This window comes from Peromyscus maniculatus, chromosome 8 (assembly GCF_049852395.1).
Source record: "Peromyscus maniculatus bairdii isolate BWxNUB_F1_BW_parent chromosome 8, HU_Pman_BW_mat_3.1, whole genome shotgun sequence".
Lineage (NCBI taxonomy): Eukaryota > Metazoa > Chordata > Mammalia > Rodentia > Cricetidae > Peromyscus > Peromyscus maniculatus.
In genome coordinates, this window is record NC_134859.1 from 62,314,952 (window position 1) to 62,327,387 (window position 12,436).

At 51.4% G+C, this 12,436-nt stretch overlaps 1 protein-coding gene across 5 annotated transcripts in view; it reads right to left on the reverse strand.

Annotated features, from left to right (window-relative positions):
* Positions 1-12,436, reverse strand: part of Abr (ABR activator of RhoGEF and GTPase) — a 203,887-nt gene that overhangs the window by 51,266 nt on the left and 140,185 nt on the right. For all 5 annotated transcript variants that reach the window (XM_006977416.4, XM_042282419.2, XM_006977417.4 and 2 more), the window contains 3 exons: positions 8,202-8,309; positions 4,676-4,736; positions 139-191 (listed from right to left, as the gene is read on the reverse strand). In XM_006977416.4, the coding sequence (XP_006977478.2) occupies positions 139-191; positions 4,676-4,736; positions 8,202-8,309 (222 nt within the window). The remainder of the gene's footprint in view (positions 1-138; positions 192-4,675; positions 4,737-8,201; positions 8,310-12,436) is intronic.

Here is a 12,436-nt window from a genome sequence, read left to right on the forward strand (position 1 = left end):
AGGCTAGGCAGGCACAATCAGGGCCCAGGGACCCTCTGCCTTGCTCCCCAAATGGAGTCTCAGTGACTTCCAATACTTCCACATAAAATTCCTAACCCCCCCCCCCCCCCCGCGGCCACTCTGGGGCCCCACACTCACGTGCAGGACCAGGGTGCTCCGGGTGACTCGGTCAATAGGCTTGTAGAGCAGAGCTGTAAGGAAGGCGGAAAAGGAAACAGGAAATGAAGTCCAAACTCTGGGTCACAGAGATGGGCTGTTGACCTTTCATCTGTCTTGTTTCTCTGAATGAATACTCACTCAGAAGCCACGTGGGTTCTATGGCAACCCATACCTCTGTTTTTACTCCATGGATAGGCCAAATAAAAGGAACAGGGGACACACACAGCTCTGTCCACTCCGGCTCCCTCTCCACCTCCACCTTCCCCTCCTCACCCAGTCCTGTGTTGGCCAGGCTCTCACAGCTGAAGCGCCCCTGGACCCCATCAACAACCACACAGACATACCCAAGGTAGACTCTGCAAGAGTTCAACACACTGTGGTGCCCTTGGGACCCCAGGATGGCAGGAGACACCTGCCACTTTTCCAGATCCAAAGGATACCTCCCTCACGCCAATCATTCTCATGCTCTTCTAGTCTACGACTGACATACCCAGCTAGGAACTCACTCTGCATTCACCTTCACATAACTGGCCTCAGCTCTATGAAAAACGACTCCTCTTCATGCCCTCGACCCCATCGACCTAATCAGCTCAGGGGCCAAAAGGCAAGCCGGATCACCACCAAAAGGCTCCATCCTCAAGCAGGATCACCACCAAAAGGCTCCATCCTCAAGGCTGATCACCACCAAAATGCTCCACCCTCAAGCCAGATCACCACCAAAATGCTCCATCCTCAAGGCGGATCACCACCAAAAGGCTCCATTCTCAAGGCGGATCACCACCAAAATGCTCCATCCTCAAGCCGGATCACTACCAAAAGGCTCCATTCTCAAGCCAATGGCAGACTGAGGGGCAAAGACTTCTTGAAGGAATTTGGGTAGAGTCTTGCTGTAGAAGCCCCCAAGAAGCTGGAAAAATCCAAAGTCAGCCAGGTCCCATGTGCCACGCTCCTCTGTGACCCAGACAATGAGTAATGATCACTGAGATTCATTAGGGACAGTAGAGGCTGCAGCCAGCAACCCAACACTTCCTGTGTACTGGTCTTCCCAGCCTGATGGGTCAATGCTGGCCCTACACCTGGATCTTCAAGTCCTGGGACCAGGACCTCTGGCCTCCTGCCACAGGTGCTCTAAGCAAAGTGTTGGCTGAAGAAAGAGAACCCTAAGTGAATGTCCTATAGCACCTGGCCAGGTCCTAGACACTTCACACTGGAACACCCCCCCCCCAAAACCAGCGTCCCAAAGCCCTAGATGCCTTGTGAACTGCTAAGCAAACACTTGAGGGAACATCCCCCTCATCTGAGGACGTGTTCTTGGGGTGTGCTAAGCGCCCTAGCCCTTGCTTGGCTGCCCATGAGGATCACCTGCCAGCTCTTAAAAGAAACAGATGTCCCCTCTACACTCCATCGACTAAATGAAGATCTCCAAAGGATAAAAAAGCTCTTCTGCTGACATGGACATGTATTAGCAGCCAGAAAACGCTGCTTTATGCAAACACAACACCTGTAACTTTTTTGTAGCTCTTTCTTAACCGGCCAATTCTAGCTACCCCCTGATGGCCCATGGGAGATGGAATAGGCAGATTCCTGGGTTTGGGGTTTGCCGGGACAGTGAGGGAAAAGCTTGGGCTTGGGTCTCATTTCCGAGGCTGTCTAAGGCACCCCGCCCACCTGTGGCTCAAGCATCTGTACCACAGTGGGAAGAGACAGATTAGAACCACTGAGACCTGATGGCAGGCACAAGGTCAACAGACAGGCTAGGTGGGCCCGGAGTCCCCCCCCCCCCCCCAGGAAAGCTGACACTGCGCTGTCATCCTCTGCAGCCCTCTCTGGGTCCCAGGAGGGAGAGGTTTCTGACTAAGCTCAGAGTCTGCAGAAATGGTGGATCAGGTTTCAGGGGGGCTATTAATACGCCTGAAGTCACACCTCAAGAGTCCATCTGACAGGGCCATGGAATGAATTCCGCAGTCCCGGCACTGGCCAAGGGGGATCAGATGGGTGTGAGGGGATTGGGCAGCGAAGGTTGCCCCCAGTGCCTTTGCTCGCCCTGGCTTCTGAATGACCCCGCCCCTTGCTCCACTGGCCCCGCCCCTTCCTTGTTCCTGGGCTCTGCATGGCAGCCAGTTTTCTTCTGCATCACGCTTTCCCCACTCTTCCTGGGATAGGTGCCTTCCAACAAGTTGTCTTGCCTGTCTCTCTCCCTCCTCCAGGAAGCCTTCCCTGACCACACCTTTATAAACACCAAAAGCCAGATCACCAATATGAACAAGCTGGTCTCTTCCCAGGTTTCACCGAACTGCTTCATGGGCACTGTTTCCTGTCATTATGAAGTGACACAATTTTCACTAGCCCGCTTGCACAGTGCACACTCAGGCACACATTACTTGCCTATCATCACAAAGCCATGAGAGGTGGCTGGGCTTTGAACTTTGGTTCATCCATGTGCTTACAACGGGACTATCTTCTTCCTCAAGAGAGAGTCGGGTGTGTGTGTGTGTGTGTGTGTGTGGAACTCCACGTGCAAGAGTTCTCCATCTCCCTAGGTGAGTGCTCGCTGTAGAGGCAGCTCCTCATCCTACTTCCCACTTTGAAGCAGACTTCAAAGATTATAGGATCACGAGGACCAAAGAGATCCCTGGACTCCAGGTCTCGGGACAGCTTCAGGAAGACCGAGCTACCTTCTCAGGAGGGAAGAGGGAGCCGAGAGCTGACCCTTTTCCCTTGGTAGAAAACCAGCAGACACTTAACCAGCCCCTCAGCCAGGCCCAGCATTCCCTCCCTGACCTGACAACAGCGCTTCAAGACCCGCTCTTCACCGGGCCCCAGCCTGTTGGAATCAGCTGAAGGGCAGCACAAAGGCTGCTCCCACCATGAGCACGGGACACAGAGCAACCCGGGGAACGCGAGGGGGGCAGTGGTCCAGAGCAGCTAGCTCCCTGACATACAGGCCTTTAGGAAAGGGCTGGAAACCTCAGCCGGCATCTTTCCTCCAGCAGACTGCCACCCCCCACCCCCCACCCAGTTCAGCCTGCAATGGGAGCCCTAGGTTACCACGGAGATAGGCACGCAGTGACTGAGGAGGGTGCAGACAGAACGCCTGGTGGGAGGGAGGAGGAAGGTCCGTCAGCTACCTGCCTCACAGCCTGACCCACAGGGACCCACAGCAGTGTGCCTGGAGGGCAGCATGTGCCCCCTCTCACCCTGCCAGAGGCAGCCTAGGTCACCCGCCAGGTCTGGACTCCCTGCCTGCACCTGTCGGCATCCTTACGAGCAGGAGCCTGGTGAACAGCATGTGCCCGTCCCAGGACATCTCCTCACCCCAACTGAAGGAACAAGGGCAGGCACAGAGGCTGCTCCAAGTCCTTTCCACTGAAGTGGGCGTGTGACCTTCACAAAGCAGCAGCCGGCCACACCCCCCTCTCGGGCGGACCTTCTGCACTGAGTGTTGGGACCTGGGCTCGGGGTCTTTTAAAGGCTGTTAACACTGCTGGGGGGAAAACAACCAGCTAGCTACCCCCTGTTCTCCCAGAGCCGTCCAGAGAGGAGACAGCGTGTGCACTGAGCACACAATACACCGGCTGCTCAGCATCCTCTCTGCTCACGAAACAAAGAAACTCCCAACTTCTCTCTCCCGCCCAGGCTGGCGCCCTCGTGCCTTGAGGTGCAGCTGTCCAGACCGTCCCTCTCTGCTGCTCCCAGCTGTCCCTCGCCCCACCGCAGGCCTTTAGGTACAGCCTGTCACCTCCTGAGCCTCTTCGGGAAGTTGCTCAATGCCTCTCATGCACGCACATGCTCAACCACCAGTTTCACACACAGCCTCAGGAGTCCCTGGACCCTTCTAAGCCTGGACCCTCCATTTCAAAGATACTCTGCCCCTCTGCTGTGCAGCCTCTGGATTTCAACTCCAGACTGACCCCAAAGCAAACCCAAGTGGGTTCAGCCACATGACCGTCCTCCCTTCCCTGCAGCCCCTAAATCCTGCTGACCAGACTCAAGTCTGTTCTCGCCGGGCCCCCAGATGGCTTAAGGCACGGCACTTCCCACGGAGGGGCGCCTGGGTTACCATAGGTGCAGTTACAGCAGAAGCGAATAATGAAGAGGATTTCCATGGCAGCCTCTCTCCCTGCAGCGGGGACCTGCAGCCATTGCTCCAGGCTCCTGGCTCTCCTCAGCACTCCAGCCACTCGGCCACCTTGCTGGCTGCTGCTGCACAACCTCCAGAATCAAGCAGCCGCTTCCTTCCTTCCGAGTGCTCATCCAACAAGGGGGAGGGCAGGAGCGTGGAGAGGCAGGAGGAGGAAAGGAGGGGAGGAGGGAGGAGGGACCAAATGCCTGCTGGCATCCTAAGGAGGAGCACGTTTGTAGCTGGCCTGCTGCCTAGGGAGGAGAGGCAGGCAGGCAGGCACACACACACACACACACACACACACACACACACACACGCCACCACGTTCACACAGCCCATAGTTCACTGAAACAAAGGAAGACAACTGTAACCCAGTCCACTCCCCCAAAGTACCTTCCATGGTGACTGACGTATGGCTGTCCTTAGAGTCCTTGGGACCTTTCACTTTGAGTTCCTGTGAGAAGGAGGAGAAAAATCACTACCAGGTCTGTCCCCCAGCCTCCCGCTCTTATTGGAGAGAAGAGGGGCTCTGATATTCAGGGCATAAGTAATTAAGAGACAGGAAGACAGACTCTGGGAGCCAGAGTTAAGACTGATTACTAGAAAGTTCTGTGGCAAAAATAACTCCCAAGACCATCCCCCCCAACCCACCCCCGATGCCCTTGCCTCTAAAGGACGAGTGTAGCCAAGAGCAGGGACTCTCCCACTGCCAACATTAGTCCTAGGAAGACAGAGCTGAAGTCAACAAGCATTAGGTATGCCGCTGACCTTAGGGAATGAACACCCTTAAGACAGAGGGGATCTGCACACCTGCAAATAAGCAGGAGGAGACAGGCTTGGGTCCACAGGGCGGGCCACTCAGACTAACCCACGTAAGGACTAACCCAGCCCCAGCCCTGCTGACATTCCCCACTACCTCTCCTGGGACCTGTGACAAGCGATCCAGGAACACATTCGGGGAACAGACTTTGGGGACAGAGACCTTCAGATCTAAACCTCTTCCATCTGCTTTAGACGAAGAGACACCCCAGCCCTTGCCAATAGGACGGTGCAGCCTGAAACTGGAGCTGAAATGCAACCCTTGCTAGGCAAGATGAGCCGGAGTCCACGAGAGGCATGTCCTCCTGGGAGGCGAGGGGGCAAGGTGAGGCCAAGGTCATGTGCCCATGTGATGCTGCCTGTTCTGCCTGGAGGGAGGCAAGGCCCACACAGTAGGAGCTCATTTCCTACACCATCTCCAGCTGTTTCTAGACAGAGAAAACCCCCAGGAAATGAGCCTGGCACGGGGTGGGGGTGGGGGTGGGGGCGGGATGGTTAACTCAGCTTCTCTAGACTGAGTCTGTCTCTCACTGGTGCCTGGATTCCCTGCTTTAAGGGATTGTGGTCCACACCCCCTCCAGTGCAGCCTAGAGGTATGAAATCACTGCTGCTGCAGAGGAGAAGGACCTAATTGCAGTAATTAAGTGGCAGAGCCAGCAGGAAGCATCAGCGTCATCTCTACTGAGTGAGTCAAGATGAGCAGCCACCTGGCAGAGGGCCATGGGCCTGGCTCTGTCCTCTGCAATAGGTTTTGGGGACTGGGGGGCGGGGAGCACTTAATGCATGGATGCGAGGGGGTACTTCTGCATGGATGCACAGAGAACAAGCAGTCAGCCAGCCTAAGAGGGGACTTCACAGTCTCTGGACACTCTCTAGACCATGATGACCTCTGGGTACCCAGGGACACAGCGGCCACTGTGAACACACACACCAGGGAGTCCAGTTCATTCCCAGAGAAGGTGGGATGCTGAAAGGAAGCATCATTTCTCCAGCCTCAGGGCTTCACCAAGAGGGATTTCCCCACCCTTGTCCTAGGAGGACACTAGGGACAAGAAGTTTCTTCTTGGGAGAAGAAACCTATTCTTCTAGAAACTCAACAGAACATGTGTTTCCAGAGGTGAAGCATAAGATCCATGTGATTGTACACCCAAACCTACAATTTCACATCTGCTTTTTCTAATAATCAAACTGCCATTTTTTTTAAAATTTATTTTTATTTATTTATTTAGGCTCTCTACCTCTTCCTCTCCTCATCACCATCTCGCTTGCTCTTTTTTTTTTTTTTAAATTTATTTTATGTGCATTGATGTAAAGGCGTCAGATCCCCTGGAAATGGAGTTATAGACAGTTGTGAGCTGCCATGTGGGTGCTGGGAATTGAACCCGGGTCCTCTGGAAAAGCAGCCAGTGCTCTTAGCTGCTGAGCCATCTCTCCAGCCCCTCCATCTCTCCCTTTCTTAAGACGGGGTCTCACTATCTATATAGCCCTGGCTGGCCTGGAAGTGGCTATATAGACCAGGCTGGCCTTGAACTCACAGAGATCCACTTGCCTCTGCCTCCCAAGTCCTGGGATTACAGGTGTGTGTCATCACACCTGGCGTCACATTTTCATTTCCACCTGTCCAACTGCTGCGTGGCCTCTAGACTGATTCCAAGCTAGGCATAATGTGGAATCCCAGCAGTTCCAGGGAATTATGTGTCTCCCTTGCTCTTCTAGCACCAAAGCTGGGGGAAAGGGGAACTTCAAGGCAGCAAACTTCCAAAACTAGAGAAGGACCCCCACCCCCCAGATCCCTCTGAAACAGAGGCTCAGGGAGTACCCTGAGCTCCAATGGGTACTTCCTCCAAGGCTGGTGCTTAGGAGTATCACAGGGGTCTTTCTGGATAATGAGCTGAACAGAGCTGAAGGATCCCAGAGAATCAGCCTCTCTCTGCCACTTTCTGGGTAGAAATGCCAAAGCCAAGTGGGGCACAGAGGTCCACTTCTATAACCCTAGCACCCAGGAGGAACGCTGCAAGTCTGAGGCCAGCCTGGGTTAAGTGAGTTCCAGGCCCATCGAGAATATGTGGTAAGACCTTGTCTCAAAAACCAAACAATAATAACAACCAAAGAGTGCCAACAGCAAGTAATTTCCTACCTCTACCATACACAGGTGCAGGAGGGGCAGGCTTGGCTGCAGAGCAGCGGCAGGCATGTTCCTAGCCAAAGGGATCTAAGGGCTTCTTCTGTCCTTAACTGACCCTGGGTGATTCCATGAGACTGAGTCCTAGATCTGCAAGTACTTTTGAAAACTACTTACTTAGTCCAGAGTTCCCCAAACTTCCCTTCCTGAGGGTAAGTCAGGAGCCCATCAGAATGTAAACTCCTGCCTCTGATCTACCCCCCCACCCCCACCCCAGTAAGAAGATCCAGGCCATCAGGAGGCTGAGGCAGGAAGATTGTGGCCTGAACTGCACAGAGTGAGAGAGAGGAGATGCCCGAGAGAGAAGAAAAGATAAATGGCATGAGCTTTCCAAGTAACGAGGAGCCTGGGCACCTGCACTTTATCCAGTGCCTCTGGGGATTCCTTTTTTAAAATGATGTGTGTGGGTACGTACACAGGAATGCAGGTACCCGAGCAGGGCAGAGGCATCGAATCTGCAGCTGGAATTACAAGTGGTCACCCAACCTGGGTGCTAGAAACCAAACTCAGATCTTCTAAAGTTTAGAACAGCAGGAGCTTTTAATTGCCGGGAGGACCATCATCTTTCCAACCCAACCCCCATTAGGAAAGTTTTGAGATGAGCTAGACAGGTCCAAAAGGCTCATTCCACAGAAGAAACAAAGGCCAAGGTGGAGAAGTCACTTGGGAATGTCACGGGGAATATTGCCCCTCCTTTATTTATTTATTTATTTGCCTCCTCTGCTCTACTTTCTAATCTGAAAAAACAAATCAAACCAATCGATATTCTTGTATTAAGAGGAAAAATGTCAGTTGCAAGAGAGCAAATGTCAGGCTGAGCATTATTGTGGTGGAAAGCCTCCCCGGGGCAGGCCAGGGAGGAATCCATAGACTTAGAGGCCAGGGTGGATGGGCATGGCTGCAGGGAGAGCTGCCTACCTCAGAGATCTTCTGGAACTGGTTGTTGGACTGGCTGCACTTCTCGGCTGTCTCCAGAGCGACTTTATAGTTATCCACAAAGGCTTTGTACACGCCAAGCTGGCTGGCCTGCAGGGAGGAGACAGGGGATGTGGGGAGCGGAGGGTGACGGTGGGATGGAGAGAGGGTTAGTGAATGGATGAACGCCGAACCTGAGCTCCTGGAGCCCCCTTAGCCCTCAGAACCTCTAACTCAGCTCGAAAAGGCTCGCTGGAAACCAGGGGAAAGGCGGAGATGAACAGACTACAGTATCCCTTTGAACTTGACAGTTGCCATGGAAACCGGCTCAGCCAATAGGTTAGCAAGGGGGTACTTGGGAGTGGGGAGGGCAGGGCAGGGCTTTTGTTGGCATGCCAGAAATTGAATGTATCATAACACTTGGTTTTCTGTAGTGTTGGTTTTTGTTGTTGTTTGTTTGTTTTCCTTTAGCACCATCAAGGTCTCCCAGGCTTGAAGCCTTTAATGCCTTACACTTCTTTCACATCTTGGAATTCAACAGAGCAGGGGAGACAAAGCAGCTCGCTCAGCCTCCTTCTCCACGCTGAGTCCCTTAGGTCCTGTCCCCACCTCCTCAGCTTCCGGGGAGCCAGAACCCCTGCCTCACTACACACCTGCATGCCCACCTGGACCCTAACACACTTGTCCTGACCGGCAAAGCCTCACCTGCCATTATGAAGCAAGGATGGATCCGTCACCCTTTCTTCAAAAAGGAAAAGCGAGGCTTGGCTAATTTAATTGCTCAAATATTTATGGCCGCTCAAATATTTTTCTGGGCTGTGTACAAGTATTCCCTCTTGAGAGAACAAAGAGTAGGCAGGCAAATTAAAGCTACCATTCCATGCCATGTCCATTTGAAGAGTCAACATTGAGAGTCTGACGGCATTAAGCTTTGGCTCGAGCCCTCAGAATATATATAGTATGTCACTACAACTAATTTGTCAATGACTAATCAAACTGCTTCATAGGCACAGCTTCAGCTTCAGTTAACACAAATCACAACACTATGTTGTCTAACACAGTGGCTGTGACATACGAATACTGAACATGTACAATGTGGCCAGTGCAAATTGACGTATGTTACATGTAAAAACTCCACACTGGTGGCCAGGTGTGGTAACACATCTTTACTCCTAGCATTCAGGAGGCAGAGGTAGATGGGTCTCAAGGCCAACATGGACTATATAGCCACTTTCAGGACAGCCAAGAATACACAGTGAGACCCTGTCTCAACAAAAATAAATAAAACAGTAACAAATCCACACTGGATTTCAAAGACTTGCTATATAAAAGAGGATATAAGTTATCCCCTACATATACATATCTTTATTCATTTGTTTTTTTTTTTGAAACAGTGTCTCATGTATTCCAGGCTGGCCTAGGACTTGTTATGTAGCTGAGAATGACCGTGAACTCTTCATCCCATTGCCTCCACCTTCTGAGTCCTGAGATTATAGGCACGTGCCACCATGCCTAGCCCTGCTCCCAATTATTTTTTTTTTTAAGATTTTATTTATTTATTATGTATACAGCATGTATGACAGCAGGCCAGGAGAGGGCACCAGATCTCATTATAGATGGTCGTGAGCCACCATGTGGTTGCTGGGAATTGAACTCAGGACCTCTGGAAGATCAGCCAGTGCTCTTAAGCGCTGAGCCATCTCTCCAGCCCCCAATTATTTTTTTAATTCCTTTTTTTGGTATGTGTGGGTGTTAACCTGCATCTCTGTCTGTGCACCACACTATAGGCAGTTGTAAGCCGCATTATGTGGGTACTGGGAACCAATTCTGGATCGTCTGAAAGAGCAGAGGTGATCTCCACCGCTCAGCCATCACTCCAACCCTTCAACAGTTTTTATCGTCTGTATGTGCATGATGGAAGTGTGTTGAGTACAAGTGCTCACGTGCCATGGCAGTCAGGCCAGAAGACAACATTCAGGGGCTGGAGAGATGGCTCAGCGGTTAAGAGCACTGGCTGCTGTTCCAAAGGACCCAGGTTCAATTCCTAGCACCCACATAGCAGCTCACAACTGGCTGTGGCTCTGGTCCCAAGTGATCCAAAGCCCTCTTCTAGCCTCAGAGGGCACCTACATGGTGCACAAACACACAGTTAGGCAAATGCTTATCTGCATAAAATAGGCGTCAGTTCTATCTTTCTATTATTGTGGAATCCAGGGATTGAACTCAGGTCATCTCACCAGCTCTGTGCGTCTGTGTCTCCTTCTCCCTTTTTCTCTGCTCTTACTGCACCGCCCAGCCAGCCCCAAACGCCTGAGTTCAAGGGATCTTTCTGCCTCAGTCTCCCTGGCAGCTGGGAGATCAAGCAGGCGCTGCCACATCCACCTTGTATTTGTTTGTTTTCTGTCTTCCTGGAGACCAAACCCAGAGCTTTGGGTATGGGAAGCAACCACCTTACCATGGAGCTACTTCCAGTCTTTATTTTTACTTTTAAAAACTGTGGTTCATAGGACTGGGAATACAGCTAAGTGTTAGAGTTTGCCTGTGTGTGTGTGAGGCCCTGGGTTCAAACACCACTACTGTTTTTTGTTGTTGTTGTTTGTTTGTTTTTTAAGTGGCTACCAGGACATTTCAATTTATATACGCGAGACCAGCAAGCCAGTACAGTGGGCAAAACAGCTTATTGCACTTAGTTCAGTTCCTAAACGCTCGGTCATTGAGAACTGACTCCTGAAAGTTGCCCCCTCTGACCTCCACACATGCACCATGGCTGCCCCCACATCTATACTCTCTCTCACACACAATAACAATAAAATAATGAAAAATTGTATGTGGCTCACAACCTATTTCCATTGGCTAATACTGCTCTTGAAAAACCTGGACATGATCGTGCCCAAGGAGACCTGAGCAAGGATCCTCACAGCCTCCTTCCTTCTTCCCTATGGTCAGAGAGCTGAACAAATGCTCCCCAACACAGAAACTCTGTGAGACCCAGTCCAGATGAGTGAACACCCATGCGTGTCAAAGGCAAGCGGTGGCTGATTGCAAAATTCTTACACACACACGCGCTTGCACATTTTAAAAGTGCATGCAGTATCACAAGAATATGAAGTATCAGAAATACAAACTGCAGTCTCTACAACTCCACATCCAATCCCAGCAAGCTGCTTCAAGAGGAAAAGGGAGAGGTGGAGCAGACTTCACCTTTGTTTAGAATTCTTTTTAATTTTGTTTATTGCTTATCCGACAGGGTCTCATGGAGCCCAGGCTAGTCTCAAATTCCTTAGGTAGCCAGGGATGACCTTGAACTCCTGATCTTTCTGTTTCCACCTTCCAAGCGCTGGAATTACAGATGTGTACCACCAGGCCTTATACCTGACTCCTCTTTTTACTTTCCATTTGGAGATACGGTCTCACTCACTAAGTTGCCCAGTCTGGCCTTGAACTTGTAATTCTCCTGCCTCAGCCTCCTGGCTAAAACTTAATTTTTATTAGAAAGTTTTACTAGGGGAGGGACCATCAATATGACTCATTAGGTAAAGGCTCTTGCCACATAGCCTGGTGACCAGAATTTGATCCCCAGAATCCATGTAATCGTGGAAGGAGAAAACAGACTGTATATATATACCCTTCCCCGATTGCCCATACACATTATGCAGTCACACAGATGATGATGATGATGATGATGATGATAATAATAATAATAATAATAATAATAATAATTAATAATAATAATGTTTTATGAAGGGAGGGAGGAGGAAGAAGAGGATAAAATAATAGAAAAAAGGGAACATTTCTCTGCTGATCCTAACATCTGTTACTCTGAGAGCCGCAGGCACAGTTGTCTACTCTAGATTTTCTGGTTGAAGTTTTTTCTCAACGAAGCAGCAAAGGACACAGCTGCTGCGGGCTTCCTCGGGAGCTCCAGCTTCCAGCCGAGGTGCCGGGAATGTGTGCTGCTCCTGTGCCCCACTCAAGATCACTCTGTTCCTTCAGGACACAAAGGCTGGGCAGGGGCAGGGCGTAGCGTGTGTCAGTAAAGTCTAGCGCCACCCGGGAGGAGAAGCTGCTGAGGCCGCCCTTGGGATGGGGAAGCCAGAGAGGAGTTTGAACTGGGATGCTGGGGAGGACAAAGGCCCAAGGAAAGCTCCAGGCAGAGGGCTCAAGTGCACTTTTGTCCAGGTGCTCCAAGCCGCAGAAGATGTCCCAGACAGACACTTCCGAAGTCAGCACAATCTTCC